This window comes from Carcharhinus amblyrhynchos, chromosome 8, assembly GCF_965287045.1.
Source record: "Carcharhinus amblyrhynchos chromosome 8, sCarAmb.v2.hapA, whole genome shotgun sequence".
Classification (NCBI taxonomy): Eukaryota; Metazoa; Chordata; class Chondrichthyes; order Carcharhiniformes; family Carcharhinidae; genus Carcharhinus; species Carcharhinus amblyrhynchos.
In genome coordinates this window covers 111,644,133-111,666,704 of record NC_137331.1, presented here as the reverse complement: position 1 = coordinate 111,666,704, position 22,572 = coordinate 111,644,133, and the positions used below count along the sequence as shown (strand labels likewise).

Below are 22,572 nucleotides of genomic sequence, written 5' to 3'. Positions count from 1 at the left end.
GTGTCCTTGCGACAGAATTGCAGTGATGCAGTCTGGGAAGAGTGTCCTTGCAGGCAGTATCGCAGTGATGCAGTCTGGGAAGAGTGTCCTTGCGACAGAATTGCAGTGATGCAGTCTGGGAAGAGTGTTCTTGCAGACAGTATCGCAGTGATGCAGTCTGGGAAGAGTGTCCTTGCGACAGAATTGCAGTGATGCAGTCTGGGAAGAGTGTTCTTGCAGGCAGTATCGCAGTGATGCAGTCTGGGAAGAGTGTCCTTGCGACAGAATTGCAGTGATGCAGTCTGGGAAGAGTGCCCTGGCAGACAGAATTGCAGTGATGCAGTCTGGGAAGAGTGTTCTTGCAGACAGTATCGCAGTGATGCAGTCTGGGAAGAGTGTCCTTGCAGACAGAATTGCAGTGATGCAGTCTGGGAAGAGTGTTCTTGCAGACAGTATCGCAGTGATGAAGTCTGGGAAGAGTGTCCTTGCAGACAGAATCGCAGTGATGAAGTCTGGGACGAGTGTCCTTGCAGACAGTATCGCAGTGATGAAGTCTGGGAAGAGTGTCCTTGCAGACAGTATCGCAGTGATGCAGTCTGGGAAGAGTGTCCTTGCAGACAGTATCGCAGTGATGCAGTCTGGGAAGAGTGTCCCTGCAGACAGTATTGCAGTGATGCAGTCTGGGAAAAGTGTCCTTGCAGACAGTATCGCAGTGATGAAGTCTTGGAAGAGTGTCCTTGCAGACAGTATCGCAGTGATGCAGTCTGGGAAGTGTGTCCTTGCAGACAGTATCGCAGTGATGCAGTCTGGGAAGAGTGTCCCTGCAGACAGTATTGCAGTGATGCAGTCTGGGAAGAGTGTCCTTGCAGACAGAATTGCAGTGATGCAGTTTGGGAAGAGTTTTCTTGCAGGCAGTATCGCAGTGATGCAGTCTGGGAAAAGTGTCCTTGCAGACAGTAACGCAGTGATGAAGTCTGGGAAGAGTGTCCTTGCAGACAGTATCGCAGTGATGCAGTCTGGGAAGAGTGTCCTTGCAGGCAGTATCGCAGTGATGCAGTCTGGGAGAAGTGTCCTTGCAGACAGTATCGCAGTGATGAAGTCTGGGAAGAGTGTCCTTGCAGACAGTATCGCAGTGATGCAGCCTGGGAAGAGTGTCCTTGCGACAGAATTGCAGTGATGCAGTCTGGGAAGAGTGTTCTTGCAGACAGTATCGCAGTGATGCAGTCTGGGAAGAGTGTCCTTGCGACAGAATTGCAGTGATGCAGTCTGGGAAGAGTGCCCTGGCAGACAGAATTGCAGTGATACAGTCTGGGAAGAGTGTTCTTGCAGACAGTATTGCAGTGATGCAGTCTGGGAAGAGTGTCCTTGCAGACAGAATTGCAGTGATGCAGTCTGGGAAGAGTGTTCTTGCAGACAGTATCGCAGTGATGAAGTCTGGGATGAGTGTCCTTGCAGACAGAATCGCAGTGATGAATTCTGGGAAGAGTGTCCTTGCAGACAGTATCGCAGTGATGAAGTCTGGGAAGAGTGTCCTTGCAGACAGTATCGCAGTGATGAAGTCTGGGAAGAGTGTCCTTGCAGACAGTATCGCAGTGATGAAGTCTGGGATGAGTGTCCTTGCAGACAGTATCGCAGTGATGAAGTCTGGGAAGAGTGTCCTTGCAGACAGTATCGCAGTGATGAATTCTGGGAAGAGTTTTCTTGCAGGCAGTATCGCAGTGATGAAGTCTGCGAAGAGTATCCTTGCAGGCAGTATCGCAGTGATGAAGTCTGGGAAGAGTGTCCTTGCAGACAGTATCGCAGTGATGAAGTCTGGGAAGAGTTTTCTTGCAGACAGAATCGCAGTGATGAAGTCTGGGAAGAGTGTCCTTGCAGACAGTATCGCAGTGATGAAGTCTGGGAAGAGTGTCCTTGCAGACAGTATCGCAGTGATGAAGTCTGGGAAGAGTGTCCTTGCAGACAGTATCGCAGTGATGAAGTCTGGGAAGAGTGTCCTTGCAGACAGTATCGCAGTGATGAAGTCTGGGAAGAGTGTCCTTGCAGACAGTATCGCAGTGATGCAGTCTGGGAAGAGTGTCCTTGCAGACAGAATTGCAGTGATGCAGTCTGGGAAGAGTTTTCTTGCAGGCAGTATCGCAGTGATGCAGTCTGGGAAGAGTGTCCTTGCAGACAGAATTGCAGTGATGCAGTCTGGGAAGAGTGTCCTTGCAGGCAGTATCGCAGTGATGCAGTCTGGGAAGAGTGTTTTTGCAGACAGTATCGCAGTGATGCAGTCTGGGAAGAGTGTCCTTGCAGGCAGTATGGCAGTGATGCAGTCTGGGAAGAGTGTCCTTGCAGGCAGTATCGCAGTGATGCAGTCTGGGAAGAGTGTCCTTGCAGACAGTATTGCAGTGATGCAGTCTGGGAAGAGTGTCCTTGCAGACAGAATTGCAGTGATGAAGTCTGGGAAGAGTGTCCTTGCGGGCAGTATCGCAGTGATGCAGTCTGGGAAGAGTGTCCTTGCAGACAGAATTGCAGTGATGCAGTCTGGGAAGAGTGTCCTTGCAGGCAGTATCGCAGTGATGCAGTCTGGGAAGAGTGTCCTTGCAGACAGTATCGCAGTGATGCAGTCTGGGAAGAGTTTTCTTGCAGGCAGTATCGCAGTGATGCAGTCTGGGAAGAGTGTCCTTGCAGACAGAATTGCAGTGATGCAGTCTGGGAAGAGTGTCCTTGCAGGCAGTATCGCAGTGATGCAGTCTTGGAAGAGTTTTCTTGCAGGCAGTATCGCAGTGATGCAGTCTGGGAAGAGTGTCCTTGCAGGCAGTATCGCAGTGATGCAGTCTGGGAAGAGTGTCCTTGCAGGCAGTATCGCAGTGATGAAGTCTGGGAAGAGTGTTCTTGCAGACAGTATCGCAGTGATGAAGTCTGGGAAGAGTGTCCTTGCAGACAGTATCGCAGTGATGAAGTCTGGGAAGAGTGTCCTTGCAGGCAGTATCGCAGTTATGCAGTCTGGGAAGAGTGTTTTTGCAGACAGTATCGCAGTGATGCAGTCTGGGAAGAGTGTCCTTGCAGGCAGTATGGCAGTGATGCAGTCTGGGAAGAGTGTCCTTGCAGGCAGTATGGCAGTGATGCAGTCTGGGAAGAGGGTTCTTGCAGACAGAATTGCAGTGATGAAGTCTGGGAAGAGTGTCCTTGCAGACAGTATCGCAGCAGTGCAGTCTGGGAAGAGTGTCCTTGCAGGCAGTATCAAAGTGCTTTCTGGGAAAGAGAATTGCACTGATTTAAACCCTCTAAGAGAAACATGATCTCCTCATTTCAGTCTTAAATGGAAGATTTTAAATTTTTGCTCATGTTTCGAATCACACCTGAAAATGAATGCCTCTGTGGGTTATCCTCCCTAGCCAGTCTCGGCAAGATCCTATGTTTTTCAATAAGATCACATCTCATTCTGTTAAATCTAATAGTTTTAGTCCAACCTGTTCAACCTTTCCTCTCAAGATAAGTCCCTTATCCCAGGAATGAGTCAAGTGAGCCTTTTCCGAACTGCTTGAAACACAGCTGTATTGTTTTTCATGTAAGGAGACCTTATGATGAACATCTCATTTCAGATGTGGTCTCACCAGGACTCTGTTCACCTGCGGTAAAACTTCCCTGCTTTTATTTACCATTCCCTTTACAAATAACATCAATATTTCTTTTGTCTTCCTGATCACGTGCTGTGCCTGCATACTAGTATTTTGTGATTCATGTTCCAGGACGCCCAGATCCCTCTATAACAATGTGTTTTGCAATATCTCACCATTAAATAGTCTACTTTTTTTTATTCCTTTTGTCAAAGTTGGCAAGTTCACATTTTCCGACATTATACTCCATCTGCCAAATATTTTGCCCCTTCATGTAGCCTGCCCATGTCCCTTTGCAGACTCTCTACCTCTTCTTGAGAACTTAGTTTCCTATTTATCTTGGTGACAATAGCAAATGTAGTTCCCATGCATCCGATCCTTTCATCCATATAACTGATGTGGTTTGTTAATAGTTGAGGCTGCAGTGCTGATCCCTACAGGGAAGGATGGGACATTGATGTTCCCGGCACATCGCTGCAGAAGTTCCTCAGGGTAGAGAGCTAGGCCTAATCACTTTCATCTGCTTCATCAACGACCTTCTTTCCATCATAAGGTCGGAAGTGGAGATATTTGCTGATGATTACACAATGCTTAGCACCATTCATAACTCCTCAGGTACTAAGGTAATCCATACGCAGCAAGACCTGGGCAACATTCAGGCTTGGGATGATTAACTGGCAAGTAACACCGTGCAAGTGCCAGCCAATTACCATCTTCAATAAGAAAGAATCCAACCATTTCGCTTTTACATGCAATGGCATTGCCACTGCTGAATCCTCCACTATCAACATTCTGGGCGTTACCATTGACAAGAAACTGCACATGCCACATACATACTGTTACATTAGTAGGTCAGAGTCTGGGAATGCTGAGTTAGTAGCTCACTGAACTCTCCAAAGCTGGTCCAAATGTACAAGGCACAAACCAGGAGTGTGATGGAATACTCTCCCCTTGCCTGAATGAGCACAGCTCCAAGGGCACAAACTTGACACCATGCAGAACAAAGCAGTCTGCTTGATTGGCATCCCTTTCACAAACATTCATTCCGTCCACCACTGACACTCAGTAGCAGCAGTGTGTACCATCTATTAGATGTGCTGCAGGAACTCATCAAGGCTCCTTATGCAGCACCATTCAACCCAAGGCCACTATCATCTAGTGGGGAAAGACAGCAGATACATGGGAACACCACCACCTGGAGGTTTTCCTTCAAGCCACTCACCATTCGGACTTAGAAACAGGTCCCAGTTTCCTCATTGTCTCTGGGTCAAAATCCTAGAACTCCCCCTCCTAACAGTACTGCGGGTATACTGACACCACATGGCTTACAGCAGTTCAGAAAGGCAATTCACCACCACCTTTGCCCATCCCTAACTGCCCTTTAAAAGGTGCATCACCCAACGCTGGATATGAAAGTTAAATAAAGCATAATACATGAGTTGAAGTATCTATTTCCAGGCAACAAACTAGTTTATTAGAGATTATGAGCAGGGTGGATAATGGGGAGGCTGTAGATGTGGTGTAGATTTCCAAAAGGAATTTGATAAGAGTTCCACATCAAAGGTGGTTACACAAGATAAGATTGCACGGTGTAGGAATAACATATTAGCTCAGATAGAGGATTGGTTACCTAACAGGGTGCAGACAGTCGGGATAAACGGGTCTTTTTAGAGTTCACAAATTGTGACAGGCATAGATTTTTTTTTATCCATTCAAGGGATGTGGGTTTCACTGGCTAGGCCAGCATTCATTTAAAGGGCAGTTAGGGATGGGCAATGAATGCTGGCCTAGCCAGTGAAACCCACATCCCTTGAATGGATTAAAAAAAATCTATGCCTGTTACAATTTGTGAACTCTAAAAAGACCCGTTTATCCCGACTGTCTGCACCCTGTTAGGTAACCAATCCTCTATCTGAGCTAATATGTTATTCCTACACCGTGCAATCTTATCTTGTGTAATCACCTTTGATGTGGAACTCTCATTAAATTCCTTTTGGAAATCTACACCACATCTACGGTCTCCCCATTATCCACCCTGCTTATAATCTCTAATAAATTAGTTTGTTGTCTGGAAATAGACACTTCAACTCATGTATTATGCTTTATTTAACTTTCATATCCAGTGTTGGGTGATGCATCCGTCTCACAAAGAGTGTTTCTTTCTCACTGGGATAAGTCTTTGCTGAGAGTTAATAATCTCTTTAGAAGTTTGCCAGTGCAATTGGCAGTACTATTCTACCTTATAACCTAGTTTCCCAATTCATTTTAGCTAGATCTGCTTTTATACCCTTATAATTACTTTTATTTAGAGGTCAGATGTTCATTAATCACAACTTCTGCCTCTGCAAAGCCTGTCCACTATCTACAACGCACAGATCAGGAGTGTGTTGGGATACTGTCCACTTGCCTGGTTGAGTGCAGCTCAAGCATCATTTAAATAGCTCAACGAAGGAACCCAGTTGATCGACACCTCATCAGTTTTCCAAAATATTCAACACTGCTTCTGTGGTGCACTACTCTTCACTGGTGCACTACGATTGCGTTGTGTATTTTTTAATAATTTGTTCATGAGAGGTGGGCATTGATGACCAGGTCCACATTTAATGCCCATCCCTAATTATCTTGAAAAGTTAGTGCCAACCATCCTCTTGAACTGCTGCGGTCCTTGTAGTGTAGGTACATCAGCAGTGCTGTTAGGGAGGGAGTTCCAGGATTTTGACCCAACAACAGTGAAGGAATAGCAACATAGTTCCAAGTCAGAATGGCGTGTGGCTTGAAGGGGAACTTGTAGGTGGTGTTGTTCCCATGCATCTGCTGCCCTTGTCCTTTTTAATAGAGGTCCTGGGTTTGGAAGGTACATGAGAATATAATCATAGAATGTGGAAAGAGGCCATTTGGCCCATCGAGTCTGCACTGACTCTCCAACAAAGCATCCCACCCTGACCCCATCCCCATAACCCCATATACTTATCCCACTAATCCCTCTAACTTAACCATCTTGGGACACAAATAACAATTTAGCACGGCCAGTCCAGCTAACCTGGACATCCTTGGACTTTGGGAGGAAATCAGAGCACATCCGGAGGAAACTCACACAGACACAGGGAGAATGTGCAGGTTCCACACAGACAGTGACCCAAACCCAGAATTGAACCTGGGTCCCTGGCGCTGTGAGGTAGCAGCCCTAACCACTGTGCCACCGTGCTGCATATCTTCTGCAATTTTCTCTCCAAGCCATACATCATCCCGTCTTGAATTTGCATCACCGTTCCTTCAATGTTGCTGGGTTAAAATCCCAGAATTTCCTCACTAACAGTTCTGTGGGATCACAAAATAATACAGCAGTTCAAGAAAACAGCTCACTACCACTGTCTCAAGAGTAACAAGGAATAGCCAATAAATACTTGCTTTGCTGGTAAAGTTCGCACCCTCTGAATGAATGAAAAGTTGCAATAATCATCATTACCTTCATGACTAATCACGGATAAAATCATTTTAACCCATTGCAAATTACTGGGAAACAGCACTGCTTGCAAAAATCATCTGTTTTATTACTTGCAGATTCGTATAATTCTCCCCTTTTCTGAACAGAATTCTGGGGCGAATTTGCTAAAGGGTTTTACTGGAAAAGCCCTCCGACGGGATCAATTCTAGATTACAATTTTGATGTGACAAAGGGGAATGTGTATGTGAAGTTCATGGAAGGAGCAACAACGAACATCTGCTACAACCTCCTGGACAGAAACATACAAGAAAATGGCCAGGGAGAGAAAATTGCGTATTACTGGTAATCAAGGTTTTATATTTTCTCTTGCATATTTATTTATCTATGTGTTGTTTCAGTTTTTAAAAAGATAAATGCGTCAAAAATAGCTGTGGACCCAGCAGATAAGAAGTGTTCTAAACGTAGCTTTTGCTTGGACCTTAACGAGAACAGTTAGACAACATAGTCACTTTATTAATTCAGGAAATTCCTTCACAAGATGAATGTTCCATTTTCTGCGAAAGACACTGACTGGTATTGGAGTGTGCTATTTTAGCCAGTGGTAACCTGATGGTAACGAACCCAAATGGTTATTCTTCATATGAGAGAATAATGTGAAAGGCAAGAAGTGAAGGCTAAATGTAGACAAATGGAATGAGAGGAAATGGCTTGATCTGGATGGTTAGCACCAGTATCGCTCTTGTGGACAAAATAGTCTCCATGAAGTAATGTCCAGAATCCCTATGATGCATTGTACTGGGAGGTTATTTGAAAGCGGTTACTGGGTTGCCTGGTGTTGCTAATTTCCTTGTAAGGCTCTTGTTGAGGCACATGAATAGGTCACCAGGATGGCATCGCAGCTGCAGCAAGTATGTATGAGCTTGGTGCCGGGTGATATGGGCCAGCAGCAAAATGATAGAGGGGTGAAAAGAGAATCCTTGTCTGTCCCTTCAACTTTGATTCACCACATTGTTTTTTTTGCATAGAACCCCTGCAATGCAGAAAGAGGCCATTTGGCCCATCAAGTCTGCACCAACAACAATCCTCCCAGGCACTATCCCTGTAACCCTCCTGACACTAAGGGGCAATTTACCATGGCCAATCTACCTAACCCACACATTTTTGGAGTGTCGGAGGAAACCGGAGCACCCGGAGGAAACCCACGCAGACATTGGGGCTGGAATTTTACTGCCTCGCCTGCCCCAGAACTGCATTCTCTGTGGGCCTTGGGCGGGATCTTACAAACCTCGGGCAGGCGAGACGGTATAACTCTGGTAAAATTTCACACAGGCAGTTACCCAAAACCGGAATTGAACCCGGGTCCCTGGCGCTGTGAAGCAGCAGTGCTGACCTCTGTGCCATTGTGCCACCCTTCGTGGCGCGTAATTGTGGGGTGAACTGTATTAGATTGATGAAAGCATTAGGCTGTGCCCAAATAATGATTTTTTTTTTACAATTTTATGAATCTGCATTAGGTACACTGCATGCAAATGACCTCCACTCAAATACTCGTGCGTAGGGGAACTAGCCAGTATTTACGACCCATCCCTAGTTGCCCTTGGTGGGGGGGGCAGTTGGAAGTCAATTGCATTGCTGTGGCTCTGGAGACACATGTAGGCCAGACCAGGTAAGGATGGCAGATTTCCTTCCCTAAAGGACATCAGTGAACCAGTTGGGTTTTTCTGACAATTGACAATGGTTTCACAGTCATCAGTAGATTCTTAATTCCAGATATTTTTTATTGAATTCAAATTCCACCATCTGCCTTGGTAGGTTTTGAATCCGGGTCATCTGAACATCAGCTGTGTTTCTAGCGATAATGCCACTAGGCTAATGCCTTTGCTGTAGTTATCCTTAGATAAGAGTACTAGTGTGCATAGACGTGATTCATAGCAGCCCCCTTGCAAAATCTTGGATTTTACTTAACTGTCTTAAAGATTCATTGAATCTCTACAGTGCAGAAGAAGGCCATTTGCCTCATCAAGTCTGCACTGACCACAATCCCACCCAGGCCCTATCCCTATAACCCCACATATTTAGCCTTCTAATTCCCTGACACTGAGGGGTAATTTAGCATGGCCAATTCACCTAACCTGCGCATCTTTGGACTGAGGGAGGAAACCGGAGCACCCGGATGAAACCCATGCAGACATGGGGAGAACATGCAAACTCCACACAGACAGTCACCTGAGCCGGAATTGAACCCAGGTCCCTGGCGCTGTGAGGCAGCAGTGCTAACCACTGTGCTACCGTGCTGCCAATGCCAGCTTCCTGGAATTTTGAACAGACGCTCCCGGGCCAACATTTAGGGGCTTTGGGGGCCATATAGCAGCAGGCAGATTGCCGGTTTGCTAAATCTGATTTACTCTCTTCAACTATCCATTTATGGTGCACATGGTTTATAATCTATGACTAACCCCACCATAGTCATTTCTACTCTAATGGAAGGAATCCTGATATTCATTACCCACATTCAAGCTCCCTGAGACTTTTTATGAAGCAAAGCTTCATGTCTGGTGGACCCCCTGACCTTGCCCTAAGCCCTACACAGCCAAGGAATGACATAATCAATACACTGTGCTACCATTCAGCTATGTACGTGCTGAAACGTATAGTGTGTTTGAACCTACAGAAGCAATCAACCTTCACTAAAATTGATACACACTTTTCAATTTGAAAGCATGTATGAAAATGGATCATATTCTGCAACACAGTTAATGCACTTGGTCCATCTGGTGTAGCTATACCTGCAGTGCTATTAGGGAGAGTGTTACAGGATTTTGATCCAGTGACTGCAAAGGAACATGATCTATTCCCAAGTTAGGATGGTGAGTGGCTTAGAGGGGAACTTGCAGATTGAAGTGTTTCCATGTATCTGCTGCCCTTGTCCTTCCAGATGGCACTGGTCGCAGGTTTGGAAGGTGTTATTGAAGGAAAATTGGTGAGTTGCTGCAGTGCATCTTGTAGATGGTATACACCACTGCCACTGTGCATCATTGATGGAGGCAGTGGATGTTGAAGGTGACACGTGGGGTGCCACTCAAGCAGGTTTCTTTGTTCTGGATAATGTTGAACTTATTTAATGTTGTCAGAGCTGCACTCAACCAGATATTCCATCACACTGATTTGTGCCTTGTAGATGGTGGACAGGCTTTGTGGAGTTGGTAAGTGAGCTACTTGCTGCAGGATTCTCAGCCTCTGACCTGCTACAGTAGCCACAGCATTTATATGGCTAGTCCAGTTCAGTTTCTGGTCAATGGCAACCCATTGGATATTGATATTGGGGGAGACAGCGATGGTCATGCCATTGAATGTCAAGGTGAGATGGTTGGACTCTGTCTTGTTGGAGATGTTCATTGCCTAGAACTTGTGTGATTGAATGTTATTTGCTACTTACCAGTCCAAGCCAGGTCTTGTTGCATTTGGTCATGGGCTGCTTCAGTATCTGAGGAGCCGTGAATGGTGCTGAACATTGTGCAATCGTCAGTGGACATCCCCACTTCTGACCTTATCACATAGAGAAGGTCTTTGGTGAAGTAGCTGAAGATGTTTGGATCTGGGATGTTGCCCTGAGGAACTCCTGCAGTGATGTCCTGGGACTGAGATGACCGACCACAACCATCTTCCTTTGTGCTCAGTATGACTCCAACCAGTGGAGATTTTCCCTCAGATTCTCTCTGGCTTCCATTTTGTTATGGCTCCTTGATGCTACAATTGGCCAACTGCTGCCTTGAGATCAAGGGCAGTCACTCCTGTCTCAATTCTTGATTTCGTTCTTTTGTTCATGTTTTGACCAAGGCTGTAATCTTCACCAAGTCCCTCACCCCACAAACCATTCTGGTGAACCTCCTCACAAAGATATTCCCATCTTTTCTGTTGTGTGATGACCAGGACTAGATCCATTACTCTAGCTGTGGCCACTTTCCTGCTTTTGTACTCAGTCCTTGTGTTTAGGAAGCACATGATCGCAAATATATTAAGGTCTTGATGATCTTTCAGCCACTTTCAATATCTAAGCGCCCAAAACCCCAGACCCCTTTGTCCCTGCACACTCTTTACAAATACGCCCTGAAATTCACATATCCTTTTGTATCTTATCTGCAAAACTGTATCACCTCACGCTTCTCTGTATTAAATTCCATCTGCCACCTGTCTACCTGTTCTGCTATCTATGTCACAGTCAATTGTTATGTTGCAATCAATTGCTCTCATCCTCATTGTCCGCCAAACCTCATCACAAATTTTGAGACTAAGTGGGGTGGCATGGAGTGGCACAGTGGTTAGCACTGCTGCCTCACAGTGCCAGGGACTTGGGTTTGATTCCCAGCTTGGGTCACTGTCTGTGTGGAGTTTGCAATTTCTCCCTGTGTCTGTGTGGGTTTCCTCCGGGTGCTTCAGTTTCCTCCCACAGTCCAAAGATGTGCTGGTTAGGTGCATTGGCCATGCTAAAATTGAGATCAGAGTCAGGCCAGCCCACTCGGGAAGAAATGCGGGGGCAGCCACAGAGGCTGCCATGTGCCAAGGCAGAAAGGCCCTCCAGCCCTCACCCTCTTTTCCCACCTTTACGCTCCCCATACCCTCTATAGCCACCTCATGGCCACCACTCAGGCTGTTGGGCCCTTCATGTGCTCTATCCCAAGCTGTGCCCTTCTACCCGCACTCCTAGGTCCCTCATGCCCCTTGTATGAAGCTCTGCTCCTTAACCCATCCCTCAGAGCTCTCATTCCCCTATACCAAGCTCTGTCTTTCCACTCAGCCCATATGTTCTCTGGATGGCACACTGGCACAGTGGTTAAAACTGCTGCCTCACAGCACCAGGGACCCAAGTTCAATTGGCATGTCAGCTATAATTCTCACCAACTTTTACAGATGCACCATAGAAAGCGTTCTTTCTGGTTGTATCTCAGCTTGGTATGGCTCCTGCTCTACCCAAGACTGCAAGAAACTACAAAAGGTCGTGAATGTAGTCCAATCCATCACACAAACCAGCCTCCCATCCCTTGACTCTGTCTACACCTCCTGCTGCCTCGGCAAAGCAGCCAGTATAATCAAGGACCCCATGCACTCTGGACATTTTCTCTTCCACCTTCTTCCTTCAGGAAAAAGATACAAAAATCTAAGGTCACATACCAGCCAACTCAAGAACAGCTTCTTCCCTGCTGCTGTCAGACTTTTGAAAGGACTTACCTTGCATTAAATTGATCTTTCTCTACATCCTAGCTACGACCATAACACTACATTCTGCACTCTCTCATTTCCTTCTCTATGAACGGTAGGTTTTGTCTGTACAGTGCACAAGAAACAATACTTTTCACTGTATGTTAATACATGTGACAATAATAAATCAAATCAAATCAATTCCTGGCTTGGGTCACTGTGCAGTGTCTGCACCTTCTCCCCATGTCTGCGTGAGTTTCTTCTGGGTGCTCAGGCTTCCTCTCACAGTCCCAGAGATGTGCAGCTGAGGTGAATTGGCTGTGCTAAATTGTTGTCCCTTGAAAGAGACCTATGTTAGGTAGGTTAGCAACGTAAATGTGCGGGATTATGAGAAGAGGGAAGAGGGTGGGCCTGGATGAGATGCTCTTTTGGACATTCGATGGGCTGAATGGCTTCCTTCTGCACTGTAGGGATTCTATATCCCTTCATGCCCCCATGTCAAGCTCTGCTCTTCCCCTTCTTATGCCACCATGTCAAAATTTGCCCTTTCACCCACCCTATATCCCATATTGCCTGATAACAAGATCTGTCTTTCTACCCACCCTCTACGTCCCTTATGACCAATATGCCAAGCTCTGTCACTTCCATGCCCGTCGACCCACTGTACACTTTCTATAACCGATGAACATAATAGTATATACTAGCATGTGTAAAAAAAACTTTGAAGAAATGTAATGCATTGATATCTTTCTCCTATGTTTGAAACAAATAATCTGGACAACAAGGTATCAAATGTATGAATCATCCAAGCCCTCTGACATTTCAAAAACGACAATCATAAATATTGAAACTGGTTACCTTATGTCTACAAACATTATGAAATTTACAGCAGAGATCAAAAATGTCAATTAAACTATAATTCCCCCGGGGAGCATGTGTTCTTGTATTCTAATAGTTGTTTGGGTTCTCAACCAAGCATACATAATGAGGTTGGAGCACTAACTTAAAGGAAAGAGGTGTGGGAAGAAAATTAGTGCAGAGAATTGAGTGTGTAACAAAATAAAGCATTTAGTTGAGTTCAGGTCAGAGAACGATGGATGGTATTGAGATTAATTATATAGGAAGTATAACATTATTTTCTTAATCAGAATGATTTTTTGACATTTTTTCAGGGAAGGAAATGAGCCTGATGACTGCTCCACCATCACCTACTCTCAGCTCTTAAAGGAAGTCTGCAAGTTTGCCAATGTCCTGCGGACTTTAGGTGAATAATTCTTTTTTCCAGGCAGCAGTACAGAGCTCTTATCTTGTTTACGTAAGTAGAGAGCTCTGTTATTCCAGTAAGAAGAGCGCTGAGTTATTCCAGGGAGTAGGGTGCTGTGTTAGTCCAGGGAGTAGGGTGCTGCGTTACTGCAGGGAGTAGGGTGCTGCGTTACTGCAGGGAGTAGGGTGCTGTGTTAGTCCAGGGAGTAGGGTGCTGCGTTACTGCAGGGAGTAGGGTGCTGCGTTACTGCAGGGAGTAGGGTGCTGCATTACTGCAGGGAGTAGGGTGCTGCGTTACTGCAGGGAGTAGATCACTGTCATTTATTTGTTTTTTAATGCATTCATGGCAAACGATAATTTCTGGCAGGGCTGGCATTTGCTGCCCATCCCTAATTGCCCCTGAGAAGGTGGTGGCGAACCCCCTCTTTGAAATGCTGTTGTCCATGTGTTGTATGTACACCCAGAGTGCTGACTTTTGATTTTTGACCTAGTGACGGTGAAAGAACGGTGATATATTTCCAAGTCAGCATAGTGAGTAGCTTAGACGGGAATTTACAGGTGGTGGTGATCCCATGTAGCTGCTGCCATTGTCCTTACTGGAAGTGGTTGTAGGTTTGGGAGGTGCTGTCCAATCAATGAGCCTTGATGAGTTGCTGCAATGCACCTTGTAGATGGTACACACTGCGTCACTGTGTGTTGGTCGTGGAGAAGGTAAATGTTTACGTGAACGGTTGGGGTGTTGATCAAATAGGCTGCTTTGTCCTGGGTGTAAGAAGCAGGGAGTTCTGTTAATCCATGAGTAAGGCTCTCTCAATCTCATAAATAAGGTTCTGTTATTCCAGTGTACAGGGAGCTCTGTTATTCCAGTGTACAGCGAGCTCTGTTATTCCAGTGTACAGGGAGCTCTGTTATTCCAGTGTACAGGGAGCTCTGTTATTCCAGTGTACAGCGAGCTCTGTTATTCCAGTGTACAGTGTATAGAGAGCTCTGTCGTTCCGGTGTACAGGGAGCTCTGTCGTTCCGGTGTACAGGGAGCTCTGTCGTTCCGGTGTACAGGGAGCTCTGTCGTTCCGGTGTACAGGGAGCTCTGTCGTTCCGGTGTACAGGGAGCTCTGTCGTTCTGGTATACAGGGAGCTCTGCCATTCTGGTATACAGGGAGCACAGAGACCTGTGATTGCTGGGCCTTTAGTCTCCATGGTGTAGAGTATCTGTGACATTCCAGGAGGATTTTTTTCACACAGAGGTGAATGTCTAGAACGAGCTGTCAGAGGTGGTAGTAGAGGCGGGTACAATTTTGTCTTTTAAAAAGCATTTAGACTGTTACATGGGTAAGATTCATGGATATGGGCCAAATGCAGGCAATTGAAACTAGCTTAGTGGTCAAAAAAAGGGTAGCATGGATAAGTTGGGCCGAAGGGCCTGTTTGTATGCTGTGAACCTGTATGACGCTGTGATTGATGGCATTTGCACTCCCAGAGTATGGAATCTGCACATGGAATTATTGAAGCATTGTACGCTGAATGTTTTGCAGGAATAGGTTTTGTCTTGTACTCGTTAGAGTTTAGAAGAATGAGGGGAGATCTCATTGAGACGTATAAGATGATGAATGGGATGGATAGGATAGAGGTGGAGAGACTCTTCCCGCTCAAAAAAGACAGTAGGACTAGGGGGCACAGCCTCAAGATAAAGGGGAGGCGGTTTAGAACGGAGTTGAGGAGGAACTTCTTCACTCAAAGGGTGGTGAATCTCTGGAATTCTCTGCCCGTTGAAGTGGTGGAGGCTGCCTCGCTAAATATTTTTAAGAAGCGGGTTGATGGGTTTTTGATAAGAGAAGGGATTAAGGGTTATGGGGAGAGGGCGGGAAAGTGGAACTGAGCCACGACAGATCAGCCATGATCTTATTGAATGGCGGGGCAGGCTCGAAGGGCTAGATGGCCTACTCCTGCTCCTATTTCTTATGTTCTTATGTTCTTATCTCTGATACAGTTCTTTCAGGTTTCACAGAGGTAGCATATTGGCATTGGCACATCTCAGCCTTGGCCAATAAGGAATGGTTACCAACTTTCTTAGAACAGAATTTTGGCGAATTCTTTGGATGGAGTGAGGCCTCTTGTATTTTCCACAAGGTTAGCAGTGTTCACCGCTCTTTGGCTCATTGTGCACATTGTCATCTTCTGGCTTGTCAGGCGCATTGTGAGCAGATCTTGAGCCTGCTTTCTCCGTCTGTGGGATTGGCAGCAGGCGCTCACTATCCGACGAAACCTAAATGTCACGATTCTCACCGGCGGGATCTCGACTTCTGAGTTTTCCAGCTGGTGATCTAATCAGGTTCATGCCCTCAGTGGGCACGATCCTGATTTTAATACATTTGAATACATTTAAGTATAATTAAAGGTCCTGCCTCACCATATATTCCCCCCTTGATGTATTTTCAAACCTCGCCAACATGATGTCACATCGGCACAATTTACAACAGGTTCACCCAGATGTGAACCTGTCATGGGTAATTCCGCCCCCCCCCCCACAAACCAGGGGTGTAAAGGTGAGTGTAAGTCCTGGGGGAGAGGGACATGCCAGACAGTGGGCTGGCAGTGCTCCCTGGCACTGCCCTGGCACAGGTTGGCAGTGTTAGGTTAGTACCATTGCCACTCTGGCAGTGCCAGCCTGGCAGTGTCAGCCTGTGCTGGGGGGGGGGGCAGATCCCAGTGAGGGCATGGGGGGAGGGCGCAGGGAGGGGGGTTGGGTGGGGGTGGTAGATTTGTGGTGGTGGGTGGGAATGGACGCGGCCGCTGGGAGTGGGAGCGCTAACTGCCTCTAGCCCCAAGGTGAACATCACTCTGAACATTTAGATGTTTTCCTCTCTCACACCCTTTAAGATGCTCTCTTAAGATTCTCTCCCTGCCTCTCCATCTGTTCCTATAAAGTTCTTCTTAAAGCTGATCTCTTTGACCAAACGTTTGGGCACCTCGCCTCACGCCTCCTTCGTCTCGGTGTCCCTATTGACCTCAGGATGCCCCTGTGAAGTGTCTTTGGGTACCTTTCTACATGTTGGGTTCTGGTCTCGCTGGCAGTTCTTTTTTTGTGAATTGACTGGACTGAAGAGCCGATGGCTGTTGGTGAAGCCACAAATAGATTGCTGTCGCCTCTTTACGCAGAGAAAGGCGAGAATGAGAAACTTGCCGCCACAAGGAGAGGAGTAGTTGGGGGAAATAACATGTATGAATTTTAAGGAGGAAATTAGGTAAAGAGGGAAAGAGAGAAGGAAAGGGATGTCGAACGGGTGAGGGGAGACTCGTGAAATATAAACACTAGAATGGACCAAACGTGGTGAATGGTCTATTTCTGCACCGTACTTTCTACACAGATTGTGAAAATCTGTCGCTGGAATTCTACCGCCCCGCCTGCCACAGAACCAGAGCGAGCGAGGGTGGGGGGGCAATGGAAATGTCCGGTGACCTCGGGCGGGATTTTCTGGTCTTGCTCGAGCGAGGCCATGAAATCCCCCCCTGTGCGTGGAAAGGAAATCTACTGGAAATTCCTGAAAGGAAATGGAACAACAAAAAAAAAGGCATGATTTTTCTTGCTGATGGGCTGAGCTTTCGATAAGTTTTTTTGATTTAATTCCAAACACTTGACATCCAAAATCTTTCAATCAATCATAAATAAAAAGCAGAACACCTTATTCTCTTTACAGGGGTGCGGAAAGGAGACAGGGTTGCCATATACTTGCCAGTGATCCCAGAGCTGATATGTGCAATGCTGGCGTGTGCGAGAATAGGAGCAGTACATTCCGTTGTGGTATGTATGGAATGTCCAACTACTCGACGAGCACTTTGCAATTAAATAAATAAACCCCGGTGAGGGACCAAGGGCCATTGTAAGGTACACCGGTGAGAATACAGGAGTAGCACTCTGGGGTTGGGCAAACTTTGATTTGATTTGGTTTGATTGTTATTGTCATATGTATTGCGATACAGTGAAACGTATTGTTTCTTGCAGAATATAGTGTTACTGTCAGAGCTAGGGTGCAGAGAAAGATCAGCTTAATATATGGGAGGTCCATTCAAAAGTCTGATGGCAGCTGGGAAGAAGCTGTTCTTGGGGAATGTGACCTCAGCCTTTTGTATCTTTTGCCCATTGGAAGAAGATGGAAGAGAGAATGTCCAGCGTGCGTGGGGTCCTTGATTATGCTGGCTGCTTTTCCAAGGCAGCAGGAAGTGTAGACAGAGTCAATGGATGGGAGGCTGGTTTGAGTGCCGGACTGGGTTATGTTCATGACTCTCTGTAGTTTCAAGTTGGCATGACAGCTGAGACCTGCAAGTGAAGTTTCATGCATCCACTTGGACGGATGTAAATTGAGGTCAGGACAAAAACTCTCCTGATGCCCTGGTCAACATTTAGTCTGCAAACAACTCCACTAAAAATCGATCATCTGGTCATTCAACCGATTGATTTTTTTATCAAGACATGGTTGAGAGATGTGATTGACCACATTTAACAATATATTTCATTGACTGCAAAGCATTTTGTGACCCAGTTTGGTATTATGACCTTTCAGCTAATGCAATTCCATGGGGTCAGGAGCCAGCCAGGGGGCAGGAGCCAGCCAGGGGGCAGGAGCCAGTGAGGGGGCAGGAGCCAGCCAGGGGGCAGGAGCCAGTCAGGGGGCAGGAGCCAGCCAGGGGGCAGGAGCCAGTGAGGGGGCAGGAGCCAGGCAGGGGGCAGGAGCCAGTGAGGGGGCAGGAGCCAGCCAGGGGGCAGGAGCCAGTGAGGGGGCAGGAGCCAGTCAGGGGGCAGGAGCCAGCCAGGGGGCAGGAGCCAGTCAGGGGGCAGGAGCCAGTCAGGGGGCAGGAACCAGTGAGGGGGCAGGAGCCAGTCAGGGGGCAGGAGCCAGACAGGGGGCAGGAGCCAGTCAGGGGGCAGGAGCCAGACAGGGGGCAGGAGCCAGTCAGGGGGCAGGAGCCAGTGAGGGGGCAGGAGCCAGACAGGGGGCAGGAACCAGTCGGGGTCAGGAGCCAGACAGGGGGCAGGAGCCAGTCAGGGGGCAGGAGCCAGACAGGAGGCAGGAGCCAGACAGGGGGCAGGAGCCAGTCAGGGGACAGGAGCCAGTGAGGGGGCAGGAGCCAGACAGGGGGCAGGAGCCAGTCAGGGGGCAGGAGCCAGTGAGGGGACAGGAGCCAGACAGGGGGCAGGAGCCAGACAGGGGGCAGGAGCCAGTCAGGGGGCAGGAGCCAGTGAGGGGGCAGGAGCCAGACAGGGGGCAGGAGCCAGACAGGGGGCAGGAGCCAGTCAGGGGGCAGGAGCCAGTCAGGGGGCAGGAGACAGTCAGGGGGCAGGAGCCAGTCAGGGGGCAGGAGACAGTCAGGGGGCAGGAGCCAGTCAGGGGGCAGGAGCCAGTCAGGGGGCAGGAACCAGTGAGGGGGCAGGAGCCAGTCAGGGGGCAGGAGCCAGTCAGGGGGCATGAACCAGTTGGGGGTTGTTAGTTGATCCAGCCAATAACATCCATGCAGTGATAATGGTTGATGCTTGATCATATTGTCAACTATTTTAATATTACCTGTTGTGTACATGGTTTTCTTGCACTTGTGTCTGTGAATTTGCCACAGTATTTAATATCATTGTCTAATAAATAAATGAGTTCCCATTTAACACATCCCCTAATCTCAGGGAATATTCAGCAGGTTTGGCAGCATCTATGGAGAGAGAAACAGAGTTAACAAATCAGACCAACAACCTTTCACCAGAAGATGTGACATAGCCTGTGCCACACTATTTATTCACATAGAATCCCTACTGTGCAGAAGGAGGCCATTTGGTCCTTCGAGCCTACCCCAATAACAATCCCATTCAGGTCCTCTCCCTGTAACTCCACATATTTACCCTGCTAATCCTCCTGACACTAAGGGGCAATTTAGCATGGTCAATCCACCTAACCTGCACATCTTTGGAATGTGGGAGGAAATCTGAGTACCCGGGGTAAACCCACGCAGACGCGGGGAGAATGTGCAAACTCCACACAGACAGTGACCTGAGGCCGGAATTGAACCCAAGTCCCTGACCCTGAGAGGCAGCAGTGCTAACCACCATGCCACCCCAACCACTGTGCCACCATGCTGCCCCAACCATTGTATCACTGTGCTGCCCCTTCCCATTGATTGTCATGGACAATGTGCTCATTAAAACACTTTGTGCTGATTAATAGAAAATGGGAGTTATTCCAGCTGTTTTATATGTTTATTATTTAGTTTGCAGGTTTTTCAGCCGTGTCTCTATGTGACAGAATATTAGACTCCCAGTGCACCTTATTAATCACTGCAGGTAAGAACCCTCTTATTGATGTACAGTTATTCACTGTACACGCTGAAGTCTCCTGACCTATTCTTGTGAATAGTTGTACGGGTTGTGCTAGAAAACTTTGAACATCAGCATTAGAAAGCTGTGACGCTTCACCCTTCTGTTTTTCTCTGCCATTTAGATGGTTTCTACCGAGGAGAGAAGCTTGTGAACTTGAAGCAGATCGCAGACGAAGCTTTGGAGAAGTGCAAAGACAAGTGAGATTTCTGTCATAGCATCCTGTTGTGTTTGAGATTGTTGAGTTGCCTTATCTGAGAATCAGTCAGTAAGACCCAGCGCTTAGCCCATACTGAATCGTGACTGATGCAGAGAAGATACTGCAGAGGGTATTATTCCATATTGAATTTCATTTATGTTGGAGACCCTAAACAGGAGTCCTGAATAGCACGGTGGTTAGCACTGCTGCCTCACAGCGCCAGTTCAATTCCCGGCTTGGATCACTGTGTGGAGTCTGCACGTTCTCCCTGTGTCTGCGTGGGTTTCTTCTGGGTGCTCCAGTTTCCTCTCGCTGTCTGAAAGACGTGCTGTTAGGTGTATTGGCCATGCTAATTTCTTCCTCAGTGTACCCGAACAGGCACTGGAGTGTGGTGATTAGGGGATTTTCACAGCAACTTCATTGCAGTGTTAATGTAAGCCTACTTGTGATAATAATGAATGAACTTAAACTTAACTGGAGTTAAACAGATTTCCCAAATGAAATAAACATTTAGTTAAATAATTACTTAATGTATCCCACTTTATATGTGTCATGTTTTGCCAACAAAAATGTCTTAATTTCTCACAAAACATCCTAGTACTTCATTGTAAATCTGACAAGGTTATCCCTTGCTAAAACCATCCTTCCTTTTTTTTAATTCAAAAGAAGTAGAAATGCTAGTTGATAGAGTAGGAAAGGTTGCTGCTAATATCATTTCTATTACCAAGAAGAGCTCAGTGATAGATGAAGGTTGCACACTAAGTGTGGGGTTGATTGAGAAGATGCCCAGAGAGTAGCCTTACGGCTAGAATTAAATTTGTCTTATGTCAAATTCCATGTATTTGTCTGCATCGCCCTTTGAGTCATGCTGGCTTCTGTATATCACTTTCTATCAATCTCGTCATCATGCATTACTCTGTTAGATTTTTGATCCACAAGGGAATTAAGGGCTATGAAGGGCAGACAGGAGTGGGGAATTGAGGCCACATTCAGATCAGTCACAGTCGTATTGAATGATGGATCTGGTTCAATAGGCCGAATGGCCTCCCCCTCCTCCTATTTCTTATGATCTTATGTCTCCTCCAGCACATTTATCACGCTCAATCCTGTATATCACTGTGAGTTACACTGTCGCATTAATTATTAAAATTTGTTCATTAAGGGTGAGGGAAGTTTGCGCCATTTAAAATTCTGTGTGGAGTTCGCACGTTCTCCCCATGTCTGTGTGGATTTCCACCGGGTGCTCCTGTTACCTCCCACAGTTCAAAGCTGTGCCGGTTAGGTTGATGCTGAATTGACCCTAGTGTCAACTGGGGACATTGGCAGAGTAAATGTGTGGGGTTATGGGAATAGGGCCTGGGTGGGATAGTGCTTGGTATGGGCTTGATGGGCTGAATGGCCTCCGCCTGTACACTAGGGATTCTATGATTCTATGTTCTGATCAGTTTGCATGACAGTTATTTATTTTTCACGGTTTCCAAATAAATGAGTGCGGACTGGGAGAAGATCAGAGAGTGAGGGACACAATGGGCAGGACTTTCCCCTGCCCCACCGCTGCACGTTCTCCTGTGGCGGAGGGGGCTCACCATTGGCTGCCAGCGGGATCTTCCTCTCCCTTTGACGTGTGCACCATTTTGCATGGCTCACCTATCCTGCCAATGGGGAAACCTGCTGCAGCGGTGGGGAGGGGGAGAGTGGGGTGGTCACCTTTTGTGCGACCGGAAAACCCCATCAAACATGTCCACATTAGCGGGAAGAGGTGGGAAAAGGAATAGAACGTTTGAAACCAGGGAATGGCGATGGTGGAGCTGTGGGAAAAGCAGCAATTGTGACAAAAATTAACATAATTGTTACTAAAAAGGAATAGTGAATAATTCGGTCCCCACCAGAAAGAAAATTGACATTTGAAAAACAAGGAAGTCCTGCCAGAGCATACTGCATTTATAACTATTTTTTGACAGTTTGATTTATAATTTATTTCAGAGAGGATTTTATCGTGAAAAAGTGCATTGTGGTACAACACCTTGGTGACAAGGTGAAAAACAACCATGGACAGGTTTGCTGTAACATCCTACAGGTAAAATACTGATTCAATTCAGAAATAACAAAGTGATGACTAACGGCTGCTATGTTATATAATAAGAAAGGAAATCTTGGATAGGAAATAAGTCATTTGGCTCCTCACGTCAGCCCATTCCACAATGTCAATTTGTAAACAACCCCACCCATCACTCTCCCTCCTGCACTCAAGAACTCAATCTACTGGTACTCTCTTCTGGGGAGGTGGCGGCCTGGTGCTGTTATCACTGGGTTATTAATCCATAAAACTCAGCCGACACTCTGGGGACCCGGGTTCAAATCCCGCCATGGTAGATGGTGAATTTTGAATTCAATTAAGAAAAGTCTGGAATTAAGAATCTGCTGATGACCATAAAACCATTGTCGATTGTCGGAAAAATCCACCTGGTTCACTAATGTCTTTTTGGGAAGGAAATCTACTGTCCTTACCTGTGGTCTGGCCTATATGTGACTCAAG

At 46.8% G+C, this 22,572-nt stretch overlaps 1 protein-coding gene across 1 annotated transcript in view; it reads left to right on the top strand.

Moving 5' to 3' along the window:
- acss2l (acyl-CoA synthetase short chain family member 2 like) overlaps window positions 1-22,572 on the top strand; it is an 85,307-nt gene that overhangs the window by 22,771 nt on the left and 39,964 nt on the right. The window contains exons 2-7 of the mRNA XM_080194650.1: window positions 7,173-7,368; window positions 13,395-13,486; window positions 17,181-17,284; window positions 19,732-19,804; window positions 19,962-20,037; window positions 22,020-22,113. Of these exons, the coding sequence (XP_080050776.1) occupies window positions 7,173-7,368; window positions 13,395-13,486; window positions 17,181-17,284; window positions 19,732-19,804; window positions 19,962-20,037; window positions 22,020-22,113 (635 nt within the window). The remainder of the gene's footprint in view (window positions 1-7,172; window positions 7,369-13,394; window positions 13,487-17,180; window positions 17,285-19,731; window positions 19,805-19,961; window positions 20,038-22,019; window positions 22,114-22,572) is intronic.